The sequence below is a fragment of the Diadema antillarum genome, unplaced genomic scaffold (genome assembly GCF_040938485.1).
Source record: "Diadema antillarum isolate AM-2024a unplaced genomic scaffold, OU_Dant_1.0 scf00000008, whole genome shotgun sequence".
Taxonomy (NCBI): domain Eukaryota; kingdom Metazoa; phylum Echinodermata; class Echinoidea; order Diadematoida; family Diadematidae; genus Diadema; species Diadema antillarum.
In genome coordinates, this window is record NW_027270897.1 from 3,132,962 (window position 1) to 3,154,312 (window position 21,351).

The 21,351-nt window shown below is 37.9% G+C and overlaps 1 protein-coding gene across 1 annotated transcript; it reads left to right on the forward strand.

Moving 5' to 3' along the window:
• Positions 1-20,185, forward strand: LOC139718006 (dehydrogenase/reductase SDR family member 11-like). Its single transcript, XM_071629496.1, has 7 exons — positions 1-256; positions 13,416-13,619; positions 14,260-14,354; positions 14,918-15,047; positions 15,433-15,516; positions 16,719-16,784; positions 18,405-20,185. The coding sequence occupies exons 1-7, from the start codon at positions 119-121 to the stop codon at positions 18,441-18,443; spliced, it is 756 nt and encodes a 251-aa protein (XP_071485597.1). The 5' UTR covers positions 1-118; the 3' UTR covers positions 18,444-20,185.
• Positions 20,186-21,351: the final 1,166 nt, after the last annotated feature.

Genomic DNA, 21,351 nt, shown 5'->3' on the forward strand with positions numbered 1-21,351 from the left:
CGATTTCCAGTTGCTTCAACTTGCTCCTGAAGTGTTATCTGAATGTTCTGTAGAAGGCTAGATAGACTTGAAGAGTTTATGACGACTTGGTGAAACGTTTCAAGGAAAGTTCACGGCCATGAGTTTGACACAGTGGTTAGGTCGATCAGCTGTCGTCACTGGGGCAGCATCGGGCTTCGGGGAGGCTATTACCAAAGCCTTGGCCAGACTCGGTATGAGGGTTTTGGCCACGGACAACAACAGGGCATCTCTCCAGGTAAGATTCGCAACCGCTGCTGGTCCGAGGGGCTGCCACTGCTGTATGCTCAAGTTCTTAAATGGTATGCAAATTACTCGTTCACTTGATAGCGTGGGGATAGTCTAAACCTGTCGATGGCTAGCTCTGAACAGGACAGTAAGAAAAGAGTTGACAGCAATGGGTGGTCAATAGGTCCCCAATATGTCAATAGAAAAAGGTTTATTGATACATTCAAATTGCCAAATGATGAAATGGATACTCTCCGAAGTGTCAATGGACAGACCATTCTGGTCACCTGGTCTACGCAAGTTCATCCATTGTTTGAACATGATTGACGAATTCAATAAATTTGATTGTTACCTGTAGGGCAAGCTTATGCATTTTGTTACTTCGAAAACGAGTGAAGTGCCTAACCAACTCAGAAAAAAAAAGTCATGTGTACCTATGCAGTGGCGGATCCAGAGGGGGTGCACCCGGCGCACGCCCCCCCCCCTTATTTTTCGTTAAAAAAAACCCAAAAGAAATAAAAAGAAAAAATGAAATGAATTGCGGAAGTGGCACCAGAAATATTAGTTTGTTGCGCCCCCCCCCCCCTTTACTGAATTCCTGGATCCGCCTCTGCCTATGTGCCATGAGCTAACTCCGAAATGGCTTACAGACCAATTCGATTTCGGTATACTGTTTTTTATAGTAATTTCTAACTGGGGGTTTACAAGTATACCCAACAAAGGATCATTTATGCACTGACATAGCAACGCACAACGCACCTGGCTCATTGCATAACCATTGAAAATACTTTTGTTCTTCTTTGGATGCCCCCCACTTATGGCAGCCATAGTTGCAGTGTTCTGAAGTCAGACCCATCTGTATTATGGCGTGCCATGGTTGATGTCTTTCTAACGGACGCCATCATGTGTATGCATTGCATCCTCTCTGTGTTGATGCAAGGAATTGGGGTACAAAGCTTTGGAGCTAATCTCCACTCAATGATCAAGTTATAAGTACAGTAATTGTAAAAGAAAGAGAAAGCAAAATACATCGCAAAAACAAAAGCGACTGTCTTTTTCTCGAAAGAAGTTTATTGATTGGACATGTTTTCAAGTGGTGATAAATTATACAAGTTACATGAGGAAACGTCATCTTCTCATAACTATCTCACCAAGAATTCAATAGTTCTCCCATAATTTGTACGATCTTACCGAGCTCTCCACTGTTGTCAGAATCTTTTCAAGAAGATCAATTTCAATTTCAATATACAGCTGAGGTTCTCTTTAATTGTGTTCACACCTGTGTGGCTGTAAGGTCTTTTAATGGAAAACTCTTCAATGGCATTTTTTTTTTCAAAGATCTTAGTCAACTACATGCAGGGAAAGAAAACGCAAGATACGATTGATAGTAAATAATAACGATGATATTTCTGTTCCAACTCAACGTTTGACAACAGTCTTGCACTAAAACTCTTACAATCTAGCTCCCCCAAAGCCAAAGACATACATGTAAGTGTTCTACAATGTTTCGTTTTTCTGAGAATATGGAGAAACAGCAACGCTTTGCCGACAACTTCTAGACCAGGGATTCTTTTCTTAGAGTCGCGAGTTTAACTTAACTGATAAGACTCCAGTAAGTTCTTAAAAATCGCAACAGAAGAAAGAACTTAAGAAACCAGTTTCCGGATTACAAAAACCATGACGCCACGTACAGACATGGTCCATGTTCCTAGAAAGCAAGCAAATACAAATACTTACCCAAACCCAGCACGTTGGCTATACAGTACATACAAACACCGATTAAGTTTAAATCAATGTTAATCCATGATATAAACGTAAGTCTGCGGACTGTAAAACAAGCGCGAAATATCGGCGCGTACATACCGAGGCATGCACATGCGCCTGATTTTATTGTGTGCGTTAAGTGTTGCATATCTGATTCTGTCGCCCTACGCGACGTGTTTGGAGCATTTAATCGAAATTTGCACAATCCGTCTACTAAATGTCAACTACCTTTGTATATTCCGGTCATTTGAGTCCATAATGTCACAGGGAACATCAGCTCAATTACATTTAGAGGGGTCGTACCTTGGTGGCAAGAACATCAAAAATATCATGTGCACACTGAGATATCACATCTGTTTGATATTTACCAAATAAACAATACTGCTATACAATTATTGCATGTCTTGTGGAATCATATGCGACACTTTTTTTTTGTCAAATAACATATAATATCGAGGCATTTTATTGAACACCGACGAAGGAACAAAGTGAATGGCTAAGGTCTAGGTCCACTCTGATTATTACCGCTTGTCAATATGACTGGAGAGTTTACGGTATGCAATCGGTATGCCTCCGATCCAAAGTCCGTTTCTTTATACATGATAAAATGAGTGATTAAGATTATCTTTCCAGTAGCGATGGCTTTCTTGTCGTAAACTACGTATGTACACTACTTTTTTGCAGAGATTACTACAATATCCAACTTACATAACAATTGTTTAACTGCTATCAAAATACAATTCAGGAAATTACAACCTTTTATAGTGGCAAAGGGGGCGAACGCGTTTCGTTGACCCTGGATAGCGGCCTCATATGACACATCACAAAATGTTCATTCAGATGTTGCCATTCCACGACAGCAGTAGCGTCAAGTCATCATGGACCTATCAAAATGGAAGGGCCGTGTGGCTCTGGTAACCGGGGCTGGTTCAGGCTTCGGGGAGGCAATCACGAACCTCTTGGCCAAATTAGGCATGAAGATACTGGCTGCTGATATCAACATAGATTACCTGAAGGTAATTCTCCGTGTTTATATAAAAATGTTGACTGCATATCATTCTTAACAGGAGTATTTTATACATAACCCATTCATTGATGGTCCCCGTCATCAAGTGATCATACTTTTAAATTTTCCAGGCTCTCCCATATTTCCATGTGTCGTACTTTGTTGCCAATAACTTGCTACACAAACAATGACAAACGGTGTAGAGCACCTGATTATCAAATGAAGACTTTGTTCGTTTGTTTGTTCATTTTCCATCTAAGAAGACGGCTGCCTAGCCCACATTCAGCTACACATTGCTGGTCTTCCATGGGGTCCAGTCTGATGTTATAGGCGGGACCACTTCACCGGGTTAAACACCCTGCTCTTTGCGATGAATTAATGAAGCATGATCTTGTACGTGTTTATATGAGTTGAAACTCTCTCACGCACGGGACTTTCATCTTATGTCCGATCTGAGGGACAGAGTGCTTTGCCTCTTACTAGAGGGGACAGTATGATTACACACAACATTGCTCAGAGAGACTCGGGAATCGAACCCGGGCCCTTTGCATCTGGAGGCAGACGCGCTGCCCGACTGAGCCAACTCTCAGAGTCTTCGAAGATTCGGCTGTGGACTTTAAGAATCGGTGAAAAAACGTGGTCAAACACTGTAGGTCATTCCTGCAATTATTGGATTGCAATAATACCTTCAGTGTAAACATTTATCATCATGTAGCTTTCTTTTTCGCTCGAAGGTGACCGCATAAGAACCTCCTCAGAAAGGATTATTTTTCCCTCTTGTCGAGGAGGAGGTAGGGAAGAGCAAACATAATTTCCTTTCATTTGGATGTAAAACGACATCCGTGCAGAGCTCATCCAGGGACATTGGTTAGTGAGAACCCCAAGAGTACTGGAAGACAATCTCTACACTTCCAAAATTATGTTTATCTAAATTCAATTTTGTTAAAGTTATAGGAAGACAGAATTTTGATGGAATGCACAAAAATTACTTAGTATTATCAGTATGCATAAAGTATACACATTGTTGGCAGTATATTGCGTACATACTAACTTTCTCGATTGGATTTACCATGGACCTACTACACACACGTATACCAGGAACGGAGGTCTTTCTTTAAGCCCATCATCACCGCCGCCATTTGATTTTTGTGTGCATCTTGATGAGTGGTACATTCACATGTTTGGACAATGATAAGTGTGTAATCGTGCGTTGTCACTGACAAAAATAATAAGAACCGTTGCCCTAATGTCGGTCTTATTTGGCTGAGGTGCCTTTTCAGACTCAACTGCCTTTGAATAAACATCAGTGATGGGGAGCAGCAGACCTCAAAATATGACAAATTTTGTAAGACAAAATTAGTAATTACTGAAGTGGACTCTAGTCTTGTAGGCACGCATGTAACGTTGCTTAATAGTAAGACATACATGTCATCTACCGTGGTTACTGGCCATGTTTACTCTGAAACAATGTGCGAAAAATGGCAAAAGTAAGATTACAAATCACATTCAACCTGCCAAAATGTTTGCTTTCTCTCGTAAAGTAAGTGTATTTCAAAAATGATATTGGCTGAGCGATGATATCCCAATGTACATGCATTTTCTTGATTTGAGAGACTACTATCTTCTTCGCATGTAGGTTTTAGATTTCTCGTAGCGCCGTTTTGTTTTTATCCACGCTGGCTGTCGGGAGAAGGAAAGGATAGGTATGACCAGGGAGGTGTTTTGTCTCACCTCCCTGGTATGACTATGGAGTTTTCATCACAGGTGTGCCTGTTGGAATGTTTCGATACAACGTGATATCACCTGGATTACTGATCAGCAAAGCAAGACATGTTTTCTCGCTCAGGTGCAAATTGTCAATTTTGTTTACCAGGCCATAATGGGTTTACTGGTTACGTAAGAGATTGAGTGCGGCAATATTTACACGAAGGAATTTTATGTACACAGTAGGCCTACACATGCATTTACAACGTGAAGCTTGATGATAGGATCATCAATGTTCAAACAGAGACATTTGCTTTCACAGCTTTCTTATAGAATACAAATAGGATAAGAATACGTAGACTTAACATTTCTAATGTCACAAGAAAGAGAGTTCGAATTATCGGGTCCGGTGTCTCTAAAAGATTTCAGAGCCATCATCATTTTAGGATTATATAAAAGATGTTTGTTTGTTTGTTTTTTCAGATTGTCTTGTAGAACACGAGTGTATGCATTTGTTCAACTGCCTTACATTATAAGCTGTCGAAACATGAAGAATGAATTTTGAAGAAAGTTAATGGCATCTATACCTGGTTAATTCTGCCAGGGAGGCTCACCTCCCTGATTCTGCTCATGAAGAATCTTTCAAGGCCATTAATGGTCTGGCCCCAGGATACCTGTCTTCCCTAATCTAGCGACGGCAGACTCGTCCTGGCCTTCGTTCATCTGGCCTTACTCTCCAGGTGCCCATCACACATCTCAAGGGATACGGAGACCGGGCATTTTCTTCTATTGCTCCTCGCCTATGGAACTCCCTCCCATCTTTCCCTCCTTGAAATTGACAAACTGGATCACTTCAAAGCCTCACTCAAAACTCACATTTTTCACCGGGTATTCAACTGTCTTGGAGGAGTCTGTGCCCTTTGGATGTTTCTATAACAGATTATATGGCGCCATACAAATGCTGTGGATCATCATCATCATCATCATCTGAATGATCCTAAGAACCCGAGTTAGCGCATACACATATAGCTTTCTAATATTAACAATCAGCCCCAAACAGGTTTCATCTTTCCCTCATTCAGTGCGCTTCTCCAGCCGTCCACAACAATGTATACACACATATGAAACATCTATAACTGGCTTTGCATTTCAAAGAATTCTTCATTTCTATAAATTACGTCACACCGAGCAATATATCGAGAGAGCTTTAAATAATCTCAAAAATTATACACACATATGAAACATCTATTGGCTTTGCATTTCAAAGAATTCTTCATTTCTATGAATTACGTCACATCGAGCAAAATATCGAGAGAGTCAGAGAGCTTTAAATGATCTCAAAATTATATCATGAACTTCCAGAAAACCAACGGGTTTTTGAATGCAGGTATATTTGGACAGAGAGAGTGAGAGAGATTACAAAAGCACCGGAAAAAAAAACACGGAATTAATGGGTCCAGGTATATTACAAAATTCCAACAAAGTATTAATGTCAGAACAGTTGAGATGAAACCTTGGCGTAAGGTTGTTGTTTTTTAACTCTCTTTTTAGGGGGGGGGGGTCTACAACGAAGGACTATAATGAGGCTGTAAATTCTAAATCGTGTTACCAATGTTGATGTTTCCTCTTTCAAGATTAAAGGAAGGAAAATAGGATCACTAATGACTTATTTGACAATGACCCGTAAAGTGAAATCTATGCATAGCGCGGTCTATCCTAATAGGGAATTTTAATGGTTTCCTTTATGCAAACCAGCCGCTTGTCTGCCTGTGAGAGTGTTCGCGAGTGTAATAACACTGCCAATCCAAGCTTTCATGGCGATTATCCAACCTACATGAAATACATTTGAAGGAGACACTTGAGCATGTTGAGTAAGAACATTATCGTGAGAGGTTCACGGATCGGAGAGGAGCTATTAAATTAGAATATGATCGAACTGAGCTTGTCCTCGTACGGGTTTCTAAAATCAGTTTCTGTGAGCAGGAAATCATGTCGCAAACAAGTTGTCATTGCGTTGGGTTGTGGGGTTGCCATGCATATAAGGTATGGAGTATACTTAAAGGACAAGTTCACCTTCATAAACATAAGGATTGAGAGAATGTAGCAATATTAGTAGAACACATCATTGAAAGTTTGAGGAAAATCGGACAATCCGTTCAGAAGTTATGAATTTTTGAAGTTTTTGTGCAGTAACCGCTGGATGAGAAGACTACTGCAGTGTGTGAATAATTTAGATGTCACATGCGTACAACAATATAAGGAAAATATAAAGAGAATTTCACAAAATTTCATCTTATGAAAAAAGTTCACATTCCCCCGACTCGTTACCGACAAATGTTATGGGTAATATTATTCCCCCTGCCTTTAGAAAGAGCCAAGTCAAGTGCTCTTATATTATGTGAAAAAAGTGAAAATATGTTGAATTTTCTTTATATTTTCTTTATACTGTTGTACGCATATGACTCACAAGCTGTAGTAGTCTCCTCATCCAGCGGTTCCAACACAAAAATTTTAAAAATTCATAACTTTTGCATCGATTGTCCAATTTTCCTCAAACTTTCACTGATGTGTTCTACTAACATTGTTGCATTCTCTCAATCCTTATGTTTACGAAGGTGAACTTGTCCTTTAAGAAAGATTTGCATATGCTGCACGTACAGTATGTACAACCTAAGGCCCGTTTGCGCTGAATACGGTAAGGGCAACGGGCCGTTTTTTGTTTTGGCTTTGTTTTGTTTTTTGTTTTTTGTTTTTTGTTTGTTTTTGCTTTTGTTTTTTTGCTATGGTGCGCCAAAAGGAAGCATGTCTGGTTCTGTTACAATATCACTTCCCCGCTAATAATTTTGATACAAAATTAATCTTCTACTGTTGATTTTGTTGCTCTAGATTGTGACACAAAAATAACGTTTAGGGTGATTTTATACCGAATTGCTGAGACTTTTTTTTAACAGAACCAGACATTATTCCTTTTGGCGCACCATAGCAAAAACCCGTGCTCGGTGTAAACGCGCCCTTACAGCCGAAGGCCGTGCGGACGACACGACCTGTCGATGGTAATTATTCATCGTCACAATTGCACAGGAAGTCGCTTCGTTTTTCCTGTATTCTTGGCGCATCCGACATTATGCCACTTACCTTTCTGCTTGAAGGGATCTTAACCAGTTAGCTATGGAAACATATCGTGGGCCCTGTGAAAGCCCATGCGGAGGTCATCATATCATTAGAAAGGGGTTGATACATGTTTGGTTATTGCTACAAGGTTACAAAACATCTTATTTTAGCAAAACAGCACATTTTGCGAAGCTAAAGTTGTACACTCACACATACTCTCATAAACCCATGCACATGCTTTATTTTGATGAAGCATTATGACTTCTATACTTGCCGTAACTATTTTCAGCAGGTTCGGCTTACAACCGTTGCTAAAAGGATTTGACTCATCCGTCCTCTGTGATAGAAATATGACAGTACTAAGTATACAAATAATTCTCTGAGACCAACATCAAAGCAATCGCTTTAACCCATTAGTAAGTGAACCGCTAGAAACCGCCCATCTTATTACACCCTGAAACGCCCGAAACCGCCCGTCCGCTTTTTTATAGTTTTATGAGTTACCATTTTGTGTTCATAAAGAATATATTATTAGGTAATTTGAAGAGGCAAAAGGTCAACAAAAGTATGTCAGAATTATTTGAGTCTGTGACATACCAGTCTCTTGATAAGATAAAGTATTCATTGGCTTTGAAATAAGTATAACTTGTGATAGACAAAAATAAACATGCAGTGATCTGTTCTACATAATTTAGAAAGTTGTGGAAATGAGAATGATATTACTGTGCCTTCTAGGGAACGATAGGCCATTATGTTCGGAATCTTCATTTGCTAAAGGGTTAACAAAGGATTATTGTTATTATCTTGGTGTATTTCATAACTCTCCTTTCAAAAGAAATCAGCAGGCAAGCAAGAGAACCTGGTCGAGGTCTTGAGATTTGAAACTGATTTAGAAATCCACGACAGTCAACAGGGGAATCCCGTAGTAACGAGGTCATCGGGACCTGCTATTATCTCGCTATATCTGGACCCTTGTTGTAGGACTGCCTCGTTGTACACTAGGACCAAACACACACACACATACTTTTTTTTTGTTTTATAATATTCTTTATTTGAGCTTCATTCAATGTGAAATCCATATTAACAATAAAATTAATACATCCACCAGCAAAAAAGAAAGCAGCTGTATTCTTCATTCTTGTGCTGCTAAATCATTTTTCAAACATACAGTACGATATATTTGATTCTTTTTACCAAATCATACCCTGTTTTTATAAGAGAAATGACATAAAAATCTGCATAATTCTCAGAAAAAGCTATTTTGATCAGCCTAATCAAGCCAATCCGAATGTGCCTTATCACTCACACACCGAATAAGAAATGTGTGCTACTCAATCACTTTTTTACTTAACTTCCTTCTTTTTTTCTTCTTTTTTTTGGCAGAGCACACGCTATATACATAAATATATCAGATAAGGTATAACTCTTAAAAGGGAAAAACAATTCTTGATCAACTTGATCAGATTGCTCAATATCCACTCTATTACATAAATTCTCTTACACTCTCTTGAGAATACAGCATTTCCTGAAACATATCATATAAAAAGAATTCTTTACTTAACCGAGCAAAACTCATCATTTTTTTTCCATCTAACCTATCAACCACCCCTCCCACCCCCCGTACAGCACAAAATAACCATATGTGTATATCATCAAAACAAACCATATTCCTGCCTAACCCCTTAACCATTATTCTACTGTTGCCTAACTACATCTACCTAACCCTAACCATCCCCACCTATTTCCCCACTAACATACCCCCGTAGCCTTCCCTCAACTAAACATTTTACATGGGGGAAAAAAAAGTGACCACCATAATGCTGATACATATACAGATTCCTAAACATTAATACGGCAAAAACCTTTATAAACTGACCATACATCTGACTCTATGAAAGTTTCAACTGCTCCCATTTTTGCAAATGAAAACCAAGCTTACCTGCTTTAACCGCAACGTTCTTTTCCTCCTCTATAAAATCCAAAACAAATTTCTTTATCTTTTCCCTCTTGGGTAACTTATTTTGTTCTCTTGACCGAAATATTACAATTTTCATCAAAATTATCAAGGCATTCACGCATTTGATTCGATTTGAACTACCTCGTAAACCCAAGAAGATATCTCTCCATTCTAATTCTTCTAACTCAACTAAATCATAAAACTCAATAAGAAACTGCCATATCGGCTTTACTTTCACACAATCAAAAAATATATGTGAATAAGTTTCCCTTTCCAATTGACAAAAAGAACAAAGATTATCATTCACAAAACCAAACTTAAACAAAATGTTCCCTTGTATATATCACCCCGTGTAACAACTTAAACTGAAATTCCCTATGTTTACTAAGTAAAGTCGTGCTTCTAGGTCTAATAAATAAATTTTTAATTTCCTTATCACTGAAATCATACTTCACTTCACCATATCTTATTTCCAGGGTATACAATTCTTGTAAAACTGTAACAAAATACTCGTACACTATTTTTGACTTAATATTTTGAAATTCTAATATTTTACCAAAAATCTTCACCTGTATATCATAATTTAATACATCAATTTGCTGAAACCTTACACTCCCTGTGGACTCTTTCCACTTTTCTGGAAAAACATTATAAATATCATTTATCTTAAATATACCATTTCCCATGATACCTAAATTTCGAAAATACCCAACGGGTTTAATAAAACCTCCTTGTAAAATATGATGTACATTATAAACACCCTTTTCATATAAATCACAATAAAAAATACTCTTCCCTTTTATACATATTTTTCTATTATTAAATATAACTGGATTCATCACTTCATCTTCAAAATTCCTACATTTATCCATTTCCTGCCATACCTTGACCATTTCTAAATTAAAAGGTGGAACTGGATTTGTCAATGTCAATCTAGACCATTCATAATCACATAAAAATAAAAACCTTCCTCCTACTGATCGAAAACTAAAATCAAAATACATTTTCCACCCAGATTTCTTCTCACCATACAATAAACGTTTCAACCACATAATACGTTGCGTTTTGACAAACAGCTTAAAATTTATCTTTCGCAGTCCCCCATTAACATAATCTTGATACATAATATTCCTTTTTACCCGGTCTTTACCATTCCACAAAAATTCAAAAATCATCTTATCCAATTCAGGAAATATCCATTGAGGAACAACTATGAGTGATGAAACATAATTTAACCTTGATAATGTATAAGTTTTCAACAGATGAATTTTTCCCATGAGTGTTAAATCACGCTGTTTCCACCATCCTAACAATTTTTTTTTTATTCTACTTAATATTTCTTTAAAATTGATCTCATTCTTCCCCCTCACATCTCTTGCAAAATTCACCCCTAAAATGTTAACTGCATCAACATATTTTCCAGATACAGATAATACAGGTTTCTCTGTATCCTTACCCATCCACAAAAAAAAAAAATCAATTTGTCTTTATTTACAATTAAACCGCTTATTTTCCCGAATTCATAAAAAATATACTGTAACCTATTTAAAGATTTTATGTCCTTTATAAACAACGAAATATCATCCGCATATAAAATTTGCTTTATTTCATTCCCCCCAAAACATATTCCTTTTACAGTGTTATCTTTCCTTACTACTTGTGCCAGTGTTTCAATTACTAATAAAAACAAATACGGAGACAGGGGATCACCTTGCCTAACCCCTCTCTTGATTTTGAAATAACCCGTAGAGTGCCCTCCATTCATAACACAACTGCTAATATCCACACACACACACACACACACACACACACACACACACACACACACAAAGATTACATTGCATGTACACGAAGTGGTCCACATGCAGCTATTTTTAACTTGCATCAGTAATAATAAATTATTCAGACAAGGCGTAAAAAAGGAAAAGAAAAATAGGACACACTGATAAGGGAAGAGATAATAATGTCTACATCTTAATGTGGACATGCCTTTCAACCTAAAAAAGATTTGGCAGGGCTGCACTAAATTGTGTGCAGGAGTGTGTGATGGTGACTCCTTTATTCGCACTATAAAGAACGCCGAGACATCTTGAATATAGTATCTCAGAGGAATTGTGGCTGTATGTGTGTATTTATACTCATATGTTTTTAAGTGTTTTAGCCCCACTTCACTACACTCCTTCGGAAAAGAGGAGCGCAGTGAGCTAAGATATTACTCCAAACACTTCTACCACAACTATTGCACAAGTTTTCCTTCTTCATCTTCTTTTTCAGCGTTTGCTTCTTCATATTCTGTTCCTTCTACCCTTTATAAATCTTTCCTTCCCCTTCACAGAATGCACTCGCTGCCCTCTTTCACTTACTATTACGTTAATGTAGTAGGCCCTACCTTTTCGGAATGTGAATTTACTCGGGCTTGCAACGGACCTCCACGTGAAATTCCACATATTCAATTTTACCCCAATCGATAGAGTAGAATAAGACAAACGAAATACCACAGGCTTCACAAATCCGAATAAACGAGTAAGAAGCGCTATCTACTGAAGCCAATTTGAAAACGGCCGCGTTGATAAGTTGTACTTGTAGCTTCCTCTAATGAAGAGTCGATCCGATCCCTGTTCTTTTATTCAAAGTTCTGCAATTAAAGTTAGATATATCATATCTCACTTTTACCAGCATTATCTTCATTGAGTGTGATATCCTAAGAAAGCCTGATTAATTATCTTTAAAATGACACCTCACTTGCTATGACTGGGTATTTTTGGAATGTGCAAAACAGCTTAGTATGAGGACAGATCAAAAGTAAAATGTCGCAACAATTCTGCAATTGATAATGTACTGTTTCGATGAAAAAAAAGGCCACTGGAAAAAGCAATGCTGAAACGTGAGCACTTTCAAAATCTCTCATTTCCTAAACATTAGATGATCGTTTGGTCAACCTTAATGTTTGATTTTAATCTGCAGATACTGTTGCAGTTTGTAATTCATGGATGAAGCCTGGAATTTAATGATAATCTCACAATGCATTCTTTCCAAGTACATACCTTCCCTGAAAAGACAAAAACAAATTGGGATTATACTGTCTGACATAACACATTTGCTCCATTTTGCAACATTTCAAATTTGACCTTTCCTCATACTCAGTTGTACTGTGCATTCCAGGAATGCATACTGCAAACAAGTGAGTTGTCATTGTAAAGAAAATTAATCAGGCTTTCTTATGATGTCACATTTGAATGGAATAATATAGTTTTAAGAGAAATATTATGATACATCAAACTGGAATTACAGGTCTTTTTTGAGGGGTTTACATGAAGTTCACTACATTTCTAATTCAATTTAACCCCTCGACGTTACAAAGTATATGAGAGGGAACGTGTTTAGCCACATTTTTGATTCACTTTAAATCGCCATATAAATCAGTTGCTTGCTTTGATGTTATTATCACTCACGAGCCCATTTTAGGCGGGTATTTTTTCCATCTTTCAGGCTCGTACCGCAATTCAGCAGACAAGTTTTTTGTCATAGCGAATTTAATAATCCTTCATAAACATCTATTTTTAATGAAAGTTCAAGGTGAATAAACTTCTATTGCCATCAATACACGTTTCTACTGCTTTTTTGCAGAAAGTGGTTGACACGGTCACGGCCGATGGGGGCGACATTCATGCCGCGCAGTGCGACGTTTCGGATGAGGCGGCTGTGAAATCCCTCTACGCTGATGTTGAGCAGAGGTTTGGTCGGGTGGACGTGAGTGTGCAATGTGCAGGGCTCTCACGACCTGCACCACTGCTATCGGGCAAGGCGTCTGACTGGAGAATCATGACGGAGGTTTGCATTATCTTTTGACCAAGAAATAGTTGTCTTAAATACCTAAAGGCCTCTTCAAAGTCCTGAGAAAACCATCAACATAAACTCTTAATGATTGTATAATTTTCGCTTTTTATAATGCTGTGGGGAAAAATAATAATTTCAAATTTTCTAGTTTATTTTACATCTTTTATAGAAATACAACATAGACAGAAATGCAACATCTAAATTACATATCAAATTTCACGTTAAAAACATAATCAGGGTAAAATTTTACTCAACAAACACAAAATAATTACTGACTAAAATTTACCCCTAAAAAGCCAAGCCCATAGGTAATCATTTTCATAATAGTCAAGATTTTTTTCTGGGTAGGTTTTGTTTATTTTTTTTCCTGTTTCTATGCTTGTAGTTGCTTCTCATTTTGTAAGCTCCAATTACCAAAACATACAAGTCATAAAAAATTCAAGATCGTCGAACTTATGCCATCAAGGCGGGAGAAACAGATCAAGACATAATGCCAATGGCACTTTCCTTCACCTGTCTCCTTTCGTTGTTATAGAGACAATACTAGAAATGGTATTGGCAGGCTACAGTTTTTGTTTTGTTTTGATTTTTGGCCCTAGTTGATCGGTTTGTTTCAACTTCTCTGTTATGACAGGTGAATGTCTTGGGGACGCTGTTTTGCTGTCGTGAGGCTGTAGATCTGATGAAGAAACACAACGTGGATGATGGCGTGTTAATAAACCTTGTTAGGTAATTTCCGACCAGATATCATAGTTGAGAGAGAGATCTGTATACTCGCTGGCTGGCGAGGGGCTGTGACCATGTATAAGTATCTTTGTGTAATCAAGTAGAAATGATGATACTTTCCTATCATTTATGTTGAAAATTCCAGAATCATCTCATGTCCTTCGTGTCAGAAGTAAAGACTAAAATATGTGCGCTTAAAGTAATATCATGTCATCATACTACAAGTATAGGAATCTCATTGTGACTTTAAGTGAATCGGGGATAGCTATAAGTAGGGCTGAAGACAGACGAACGTGATAAATGTGATATTGTTCAATATGAAACGTAGATGATGATTCCGTTATAGTTCGTCATTTCAGAGATTCGTTAATCCGAAAATGGAATGAGGTTCGTTCTTCCGAAGGTTCATTAATCCGAAAATTAGATAAGGTTCGTTATTCCGGAGGTTCGTTAATCTGAAAACGAAATAAGGTTTGTAATTCCGAACGTTCGCACGCACCTTCTTTTTATTTACGGATTAATGAAATCTTGGAATAACAAACATCATCCGTTGATTCTACCCCCAGTCTAGCCGCCCACAAGTGGACACCTCACAGTGATCTTCACTTCTATGGTGCTACCAAGGTGATGCTGCTAGCCATCCAGGAAGGTTTCCGACAAGAGCTGAGAGAGATCAACTCCAACATCAGAATATCGGTGACTTTACTACAAGACTTCCTCATCATTTCCAACCTCACTCCGCATTAAAAGCCCTCGTATTTAGTAGGCAGGTAGTTTGTAATGGTATCTGTAATCTCGTCAATGTATGTCCGATCTTCGTATATTACACATTATTTTGAGAATTTAAGACAGTTTGTCATGTTGCGATGAAGCAATTTGTTTGAATCATACGCAAAATAATATTCTGCTGTTTTGGATAACAGCAAGTCTAACACCAGTCTTCGGCTTCGTAAGATAATGCACAGGAACAAAGTAATTACATCTTTATATAAGTATACCTTTGATAACCGAGATGAGAATATTAAGTAGCTCTTTGATAAGGTTCCACAGATCAAAGACATTTTACATTTATTCCTTTCAGGGTATCTCACCTGGTCAGGGAAACACGCGCTTCTACCCCGACATGTATGGCGAAAAGGAAAGCAAAATACCACTTTTGCCAAAGGTAGGAATGGGTCGCAATAAAAATAAAGAAACGATACTAGTACTTTCGTTGTTAACGCGCGATACCTAATACTACCCTCTTGTGTCCCCTTTATTTCCTTATGTACTCTACTCTCATTATTTCTTTGCAGAACAATGTTCACATGACGGACCGCAAACGTACAATGTATAATGTGTGCACCGTCGCAAGCAAATATCCCTTTTCAGTGACATTGGAAACCTCAACGTTTTTGATGAGGACAGGCAACAATCTTTACAAATCATAACACACAATATGTCATTGGAGGAGGATGAATTACATTATGATGTAGTGGAACGGTGTTTCTCTTTGACAGATATACTAATACATCAAAGAAAACTTCGTTTTGGGAGCCACCAGATTTTCTTGCATGACAGATGAATGCCCGAAGATCCTTCCGTCCTCTTAAACTAATTTACTCAACGTGACAGAAACAAATAATGGATAATTTATGCAAATTTGGGAATGATTACTTTAGATTTCTCTGTAATACTTTTTTAATGATTATAATGATGCTCGCATAGTAACATTCACAAAACCTTTGCAGATAACGAGGAGATAGCAAGAATCTATAACAGGAAAGAGATTTCAATTTTCAAAGGACCTTTTACAAAGAAGAGGAAAAAGCGTATAAACATGATTTCCCTGAAAACGAGATGTAAAGTGTCAGATATCTTATTTGCATCCGGTGTAATGATTCTAACCCTGTTTCTTTGGAGAAATCAATGGTAGGAATCGCATTAGCCATGTCAAGCTCTCACCGTTGGTGGGGTAAGTACAGGAACAGGAAAAAGACACACATGATATCATTCTGATTGTGTGGGTCGTAATAATGTTCATAAGTTCCTCAGTTAATTCCCTACCTGGTACCTGGTTGGCCCTGTGCTCACTCTTCAGGAGTCATAAAAAGAACATTCTAGAGAACAGATTAACAAGTGTCTATTACTACTTCACTTTCCAGCCTCCACACCCCCCCCCCCCCTCCTCCTGAAGAATGGACACATTTTATTCACGCCTCTTTAATCAAAGAAAGTCGCCGTGCTTCGTCGATAATTATTATAACCTTAATATTATCAGGAAAGAAATTGTCAGGCGAGAAATTCAAATGTTACACAAATGAATTGTATGGCCACCCATATAGGATAGTTCGTCTGAGTGTAATTCTCCCTTGTCTCATTTTATAGCAACTTGAACCAGAAGACATCGCGGGTGTGGTGGAGTACATTCTAGGAACTCCCAAGCATGTTCAGGTAAGGAGATAAGATGGAGATGCTCTCGTTTCAAGTCATACAACTTCGCTCCATCTTTCCATCATCTGAATTATGATTTCTTATTTGTAATATATAGATTGTAGATAAATACGGCATCATAGAGTCGTGAAAGGCAAAATTACTATTTGCAGATGACCAAAAAAAAACAGCTTTAGTGCTTCAAAATAGGTCTAAAGTGTGAGTTAGGGATAGAAACAACCAATGTACATCTTTGAATCAGTATGATTAATGATAAGTATTGTAATATATACAAAATGTGAACAATAGTTATAATAAAAATTTTCTAGACTAAACCGACTATAGCACAGTTATGGTTTATTGAGAAGAACAGTGATATCTCCTTGAATTTTAGTCTTTATTGCAAAATGTTAACATAGTAGAATGTTTTGTGATATAACTGACCTACACATACAACTGACATACTAATCAAAAAGTAATGTGATATCTGGAACATTTTTCTTTAAATCACTGCTCCCAAGGTAAGCTGTACCTTTAAGATATTTTAGATTAAGCTTTTGAAAGATCGCCTCATCTTTGTTTTCACCTTTAAGTTATCTTTGTTATCATATCTGAAACGTCGATGATGCAAGATTTTGAGATGTCACCATCATCGTTTTAATTCATACTTCGTATTGTGAAGTACTCATTCAAGTCTTTTCGCTGTTTATTATGTATGTGCAGGACGTTTGCATTGGAGTTCATGAAAGTAATGGTCGGTAGAGTTGAAGAGCTATATTTACAAGATTCTTCATTTCTTTCTTTCTCTCTTGGTCTTTCCTTTTGTCTGTCCTTTAATATTTGGGTGCACGTTACGAGACCGACACGTACCCATGAGTCATACAGCCCACAAGTCATACAGCTCACAAGTCATACAGCCCACGAGTCATACAGCTCACAAGTCATACAGCCCATGAGTTCGACACTAAGCCAACAAGGCCCACGAGACCGACACATTACGCGCCGTGTTGTATCTGTCGAACTCGTGGGCTGTTTTTACCTAGCGTCGAACTCATGGGCTTTATTTGCCTAGTGTCGAACCCATGGGCTGTATGACTCGTGAGCTATATGACTCATGGTCCTGTTTTCAATGTCGAACTCGTGGGCTGTATGACTCGTGGGTGTCGGTCTAGTGGGATGACCCCTAATATTTTACGTTAAATTAAGTGTTGCTTTTTTTTTTGTGGGCTTACTATCACTTCTGCTGCTTTGTTCTAACCCGGATCGGTACTTCGTCTCTGTTTTACCTTACTGAGCGCATAGCGACATTATCACTACGCGTTATGCGCTTTACACTGTCGATTATCATTTTGCGCCGTTTTTAACTTGTAACTAGAGTTTTTTAGGAGGGTACTGCAGACTACAAACTCTGCTCTTTAGCAGTCCTCTCCATTTCCAACCATTTTTTTTTTTGTATTTTGTCTTAAAATTTGCCAAATTATATCACTTTTCATAGCTTGTTTTTCAGTGCTTTGTTGTATCATTAGTATATTAAATGTTGTAATCATATGTGTTGAAAATGAAATAAAACGAAACAAAAATGTCCTCTTTAAAACTGAGTTACCTTTTCTTTTTCCTACTTTTTTCTTCTTTCCACCACAGGTTCACGATGTCTTACTGCGTCCGGTTATCCAGCCATAGAGTATTAGCGACTATATTCACGCCCCTGTTTTAAGGAGCATGGGGTGTAAGAGATGTTGCTTTGTAAGACCATTCTCCAATGCATCGCAGTAGCGATGTACGCCAACAGGGAAAGCCTTAAAGTGCTATCACATGATAATCCTTCTATGCAGTAGCAAGTGATTTTTGGCACACAAGATGTATACAATGTTCGATGTGTACATAGAAAATTTATCTTTTCAATATCATTCTTCTGATCGTGTCATTATGATTGTCTTCCAATAGTAATTTCCTTGGTATGATTTACTCTTTTCTGCGGGATATCATCAGATGGAGTCTGCCAATCAAAGGGGTCATTTAACACAGTAACGTCTATCGAACTCATTTATCGTACAGAATCACGGGTACCTATTTGCGTCCTTACTTGGTTCGAAAAGCCAAATAAATTCGTCTAGATTTCAGGTTCATTAATGGATGCCAGCGACGGACATGACTCCTCCGACATTCAAGCATCGTTGCCGATCTGAAGCGCCATGTGTGGCGATAAGGGCTTGTCACGCCTTGTCGAGTCGAGCTGGGACAGTGTTGTGCGGACTACAGAGGGCGGGCTGCGGGATGTCGCTCAGTATCAACATTTTGCTCGAGAAGCGTAATACGATGTGCACTGCATATCTTTTTCTCTCTCTCTTTAATGTTAAGTACAAACTGCCAGAAAAACAAAACAAAACTAAACAAGAACAAAACCCCTTATCGTTACTTGCCTCTGTATATAAGGAGTGGGAGGTACACCGACTGTACTCCCGAAGTTTGTTTTTGTTCCTTTTTTATTTCTCTCCAAGACTCCAGCTATCGGATGAACCGGTAACCACAAATACAAGCTAATTTTTTTTTTCAATAGCCGTCTGCCCACTGCTAAGGGAGACCTTGTTTGAATACTGAAAAATTCAACTCTCTAAATCAGCGGTTAGATTAACCTGCATGCTTGTCGAGTGCGTATTTCATCTAATTAGCTATATTATACTACACAATGACCGAAAAGCCTCAGAGATTATAAGATTTTCGTGACAATAGCATGGCAAGCAGAATGGATTTGTTTTAAAGATGTTTGAGATATGAATCCAATCCATGTGTGCTATAAAAGGACATTTTTTTCCCGTCAGAAGTCATTTAGTTGTCGTGTAATTTACAAACAAAGTCAGATGTCAGAGGCATGCAACGCTGTGTACAACAGGACCAGGGCCCTGTTTCGTAAAGCTGGTCGTATAGTTACGAACGACTTACGAGTGACTGGTGATCAGTTCTAGTGCTGAATTACTGAAATTCTAATAAGTGTAGCACATCAGAACTGATCACCAGTCGCTCGTAAGTCGTTCGTAACTTTATGAACAGCTTTATGAAACACCCTCAGGGCACTTTGTCTTTATAGTATAGCAACACGATCATGTCGTTACCACTAATTTCACTGTAGTAAATTCATTACCCACGGCAGGTGAAGCATTTCCAAAAACCTGTGTTTTTACACCCTAACAACTTAGCAGCTGTTATTTTTATTGTATTACCCCATCCTCATTTAAAAAAAAAAATCGCACCCCCACCCCGATGAGATAGCGAAACACCTTTCACGGCTGATCGCATTGTCGTATTAGATCGTTGAGTGTTTACTTTTACTACCACGCGTCAGTGTATCGTACACATAATTATATCAATTATAGATTCATCTACTGTAGTATTTACGCAATACAATTTACTCCGAGTCTTTTTGACATCAGGCGAACTAGTGTACCTGCGTTATTACAAGGATTTGATTAAACAAACACCTGAAATAAATACTATGTACTAATCTTTATCGCTGTTATTGTCGTCTCATTGACAAAATGCTGATACAAAACTGTACTCTCTTTTATTTTTTCGTGTGTGTGACTTTTTGCGTGTGTGGGTGTGTGTGTGTGAAAGAGTAGTAGTATAGTAGTAGTAGTAGTAGTAGTAGTAGTAGTAGTAGTAGTAGTAGAAGTAGTAGTAGTAGTAGTAGTAGTAGTAGTAGTAGTAGAAGTAGTAGTAGTAGTAGTAGTAGTAGTGTAGTAGTAGTAGTAGTGGTAGTAGTAGTAGTAGTAGTAGTAGTAGTAGTAGTAGTAGTAGTTGTTGTTGTTGCTGCTGCTGTTGGTGTTGTTGTTATTGTTGGAGTAGTAGTAGTAGTAGTAGTGTTTATTGTCAGTATGCTCTGAATCTACTGATTTGATATGTAATCAGATGTATATTATACATATATATTGACAAACAGATAGAGAGATAGATAGATTAGCACATAGATAAGTAGATAGATAGATCGACAGATAGACAGACAGACATATAGATGAATACATTGATAGAAAGAAAAAAAGAAAGATAGATAGATAGATGGATAGATAGATAGATTGATAGAAATATAGATATGACGATATATTATGACATACATAATCAAAGTTAACAAACAACTTTTTTTTAAGGAATCTATTTTCTATAAAAACAAAGGGGCAAAGACACACAATCACACATACACCATCACACAAGCACACACAAACACAATGACTTGGGCTCACCATGTTTCTTGCTGCACAGTCAGTCAATATTGAATTTGGGTCATTATTATATACCTCCCTCTATTGGGCTGATTCAACAACACTTCAGCCAATCCTGATTGTCTCAAACAGTGACTCGGGGCCGCGCCTCCTCGGTGTAACTGTATCAAGCAGGAACATTATTATCGATTGGAGATGGAGACTTTTTTTTCTATCATGATAATGATTTTCATAAGTATCTATACAGTACTATCAAAGATGATCTTGATTTTCCATGGAAGTCAAAGGACATGCAGCACAATGTCAACTCACATACCAAGCTAAGCTCGCATTCTAGCTCATGGTATATGATAGATAATCTTAGCACACGTTAT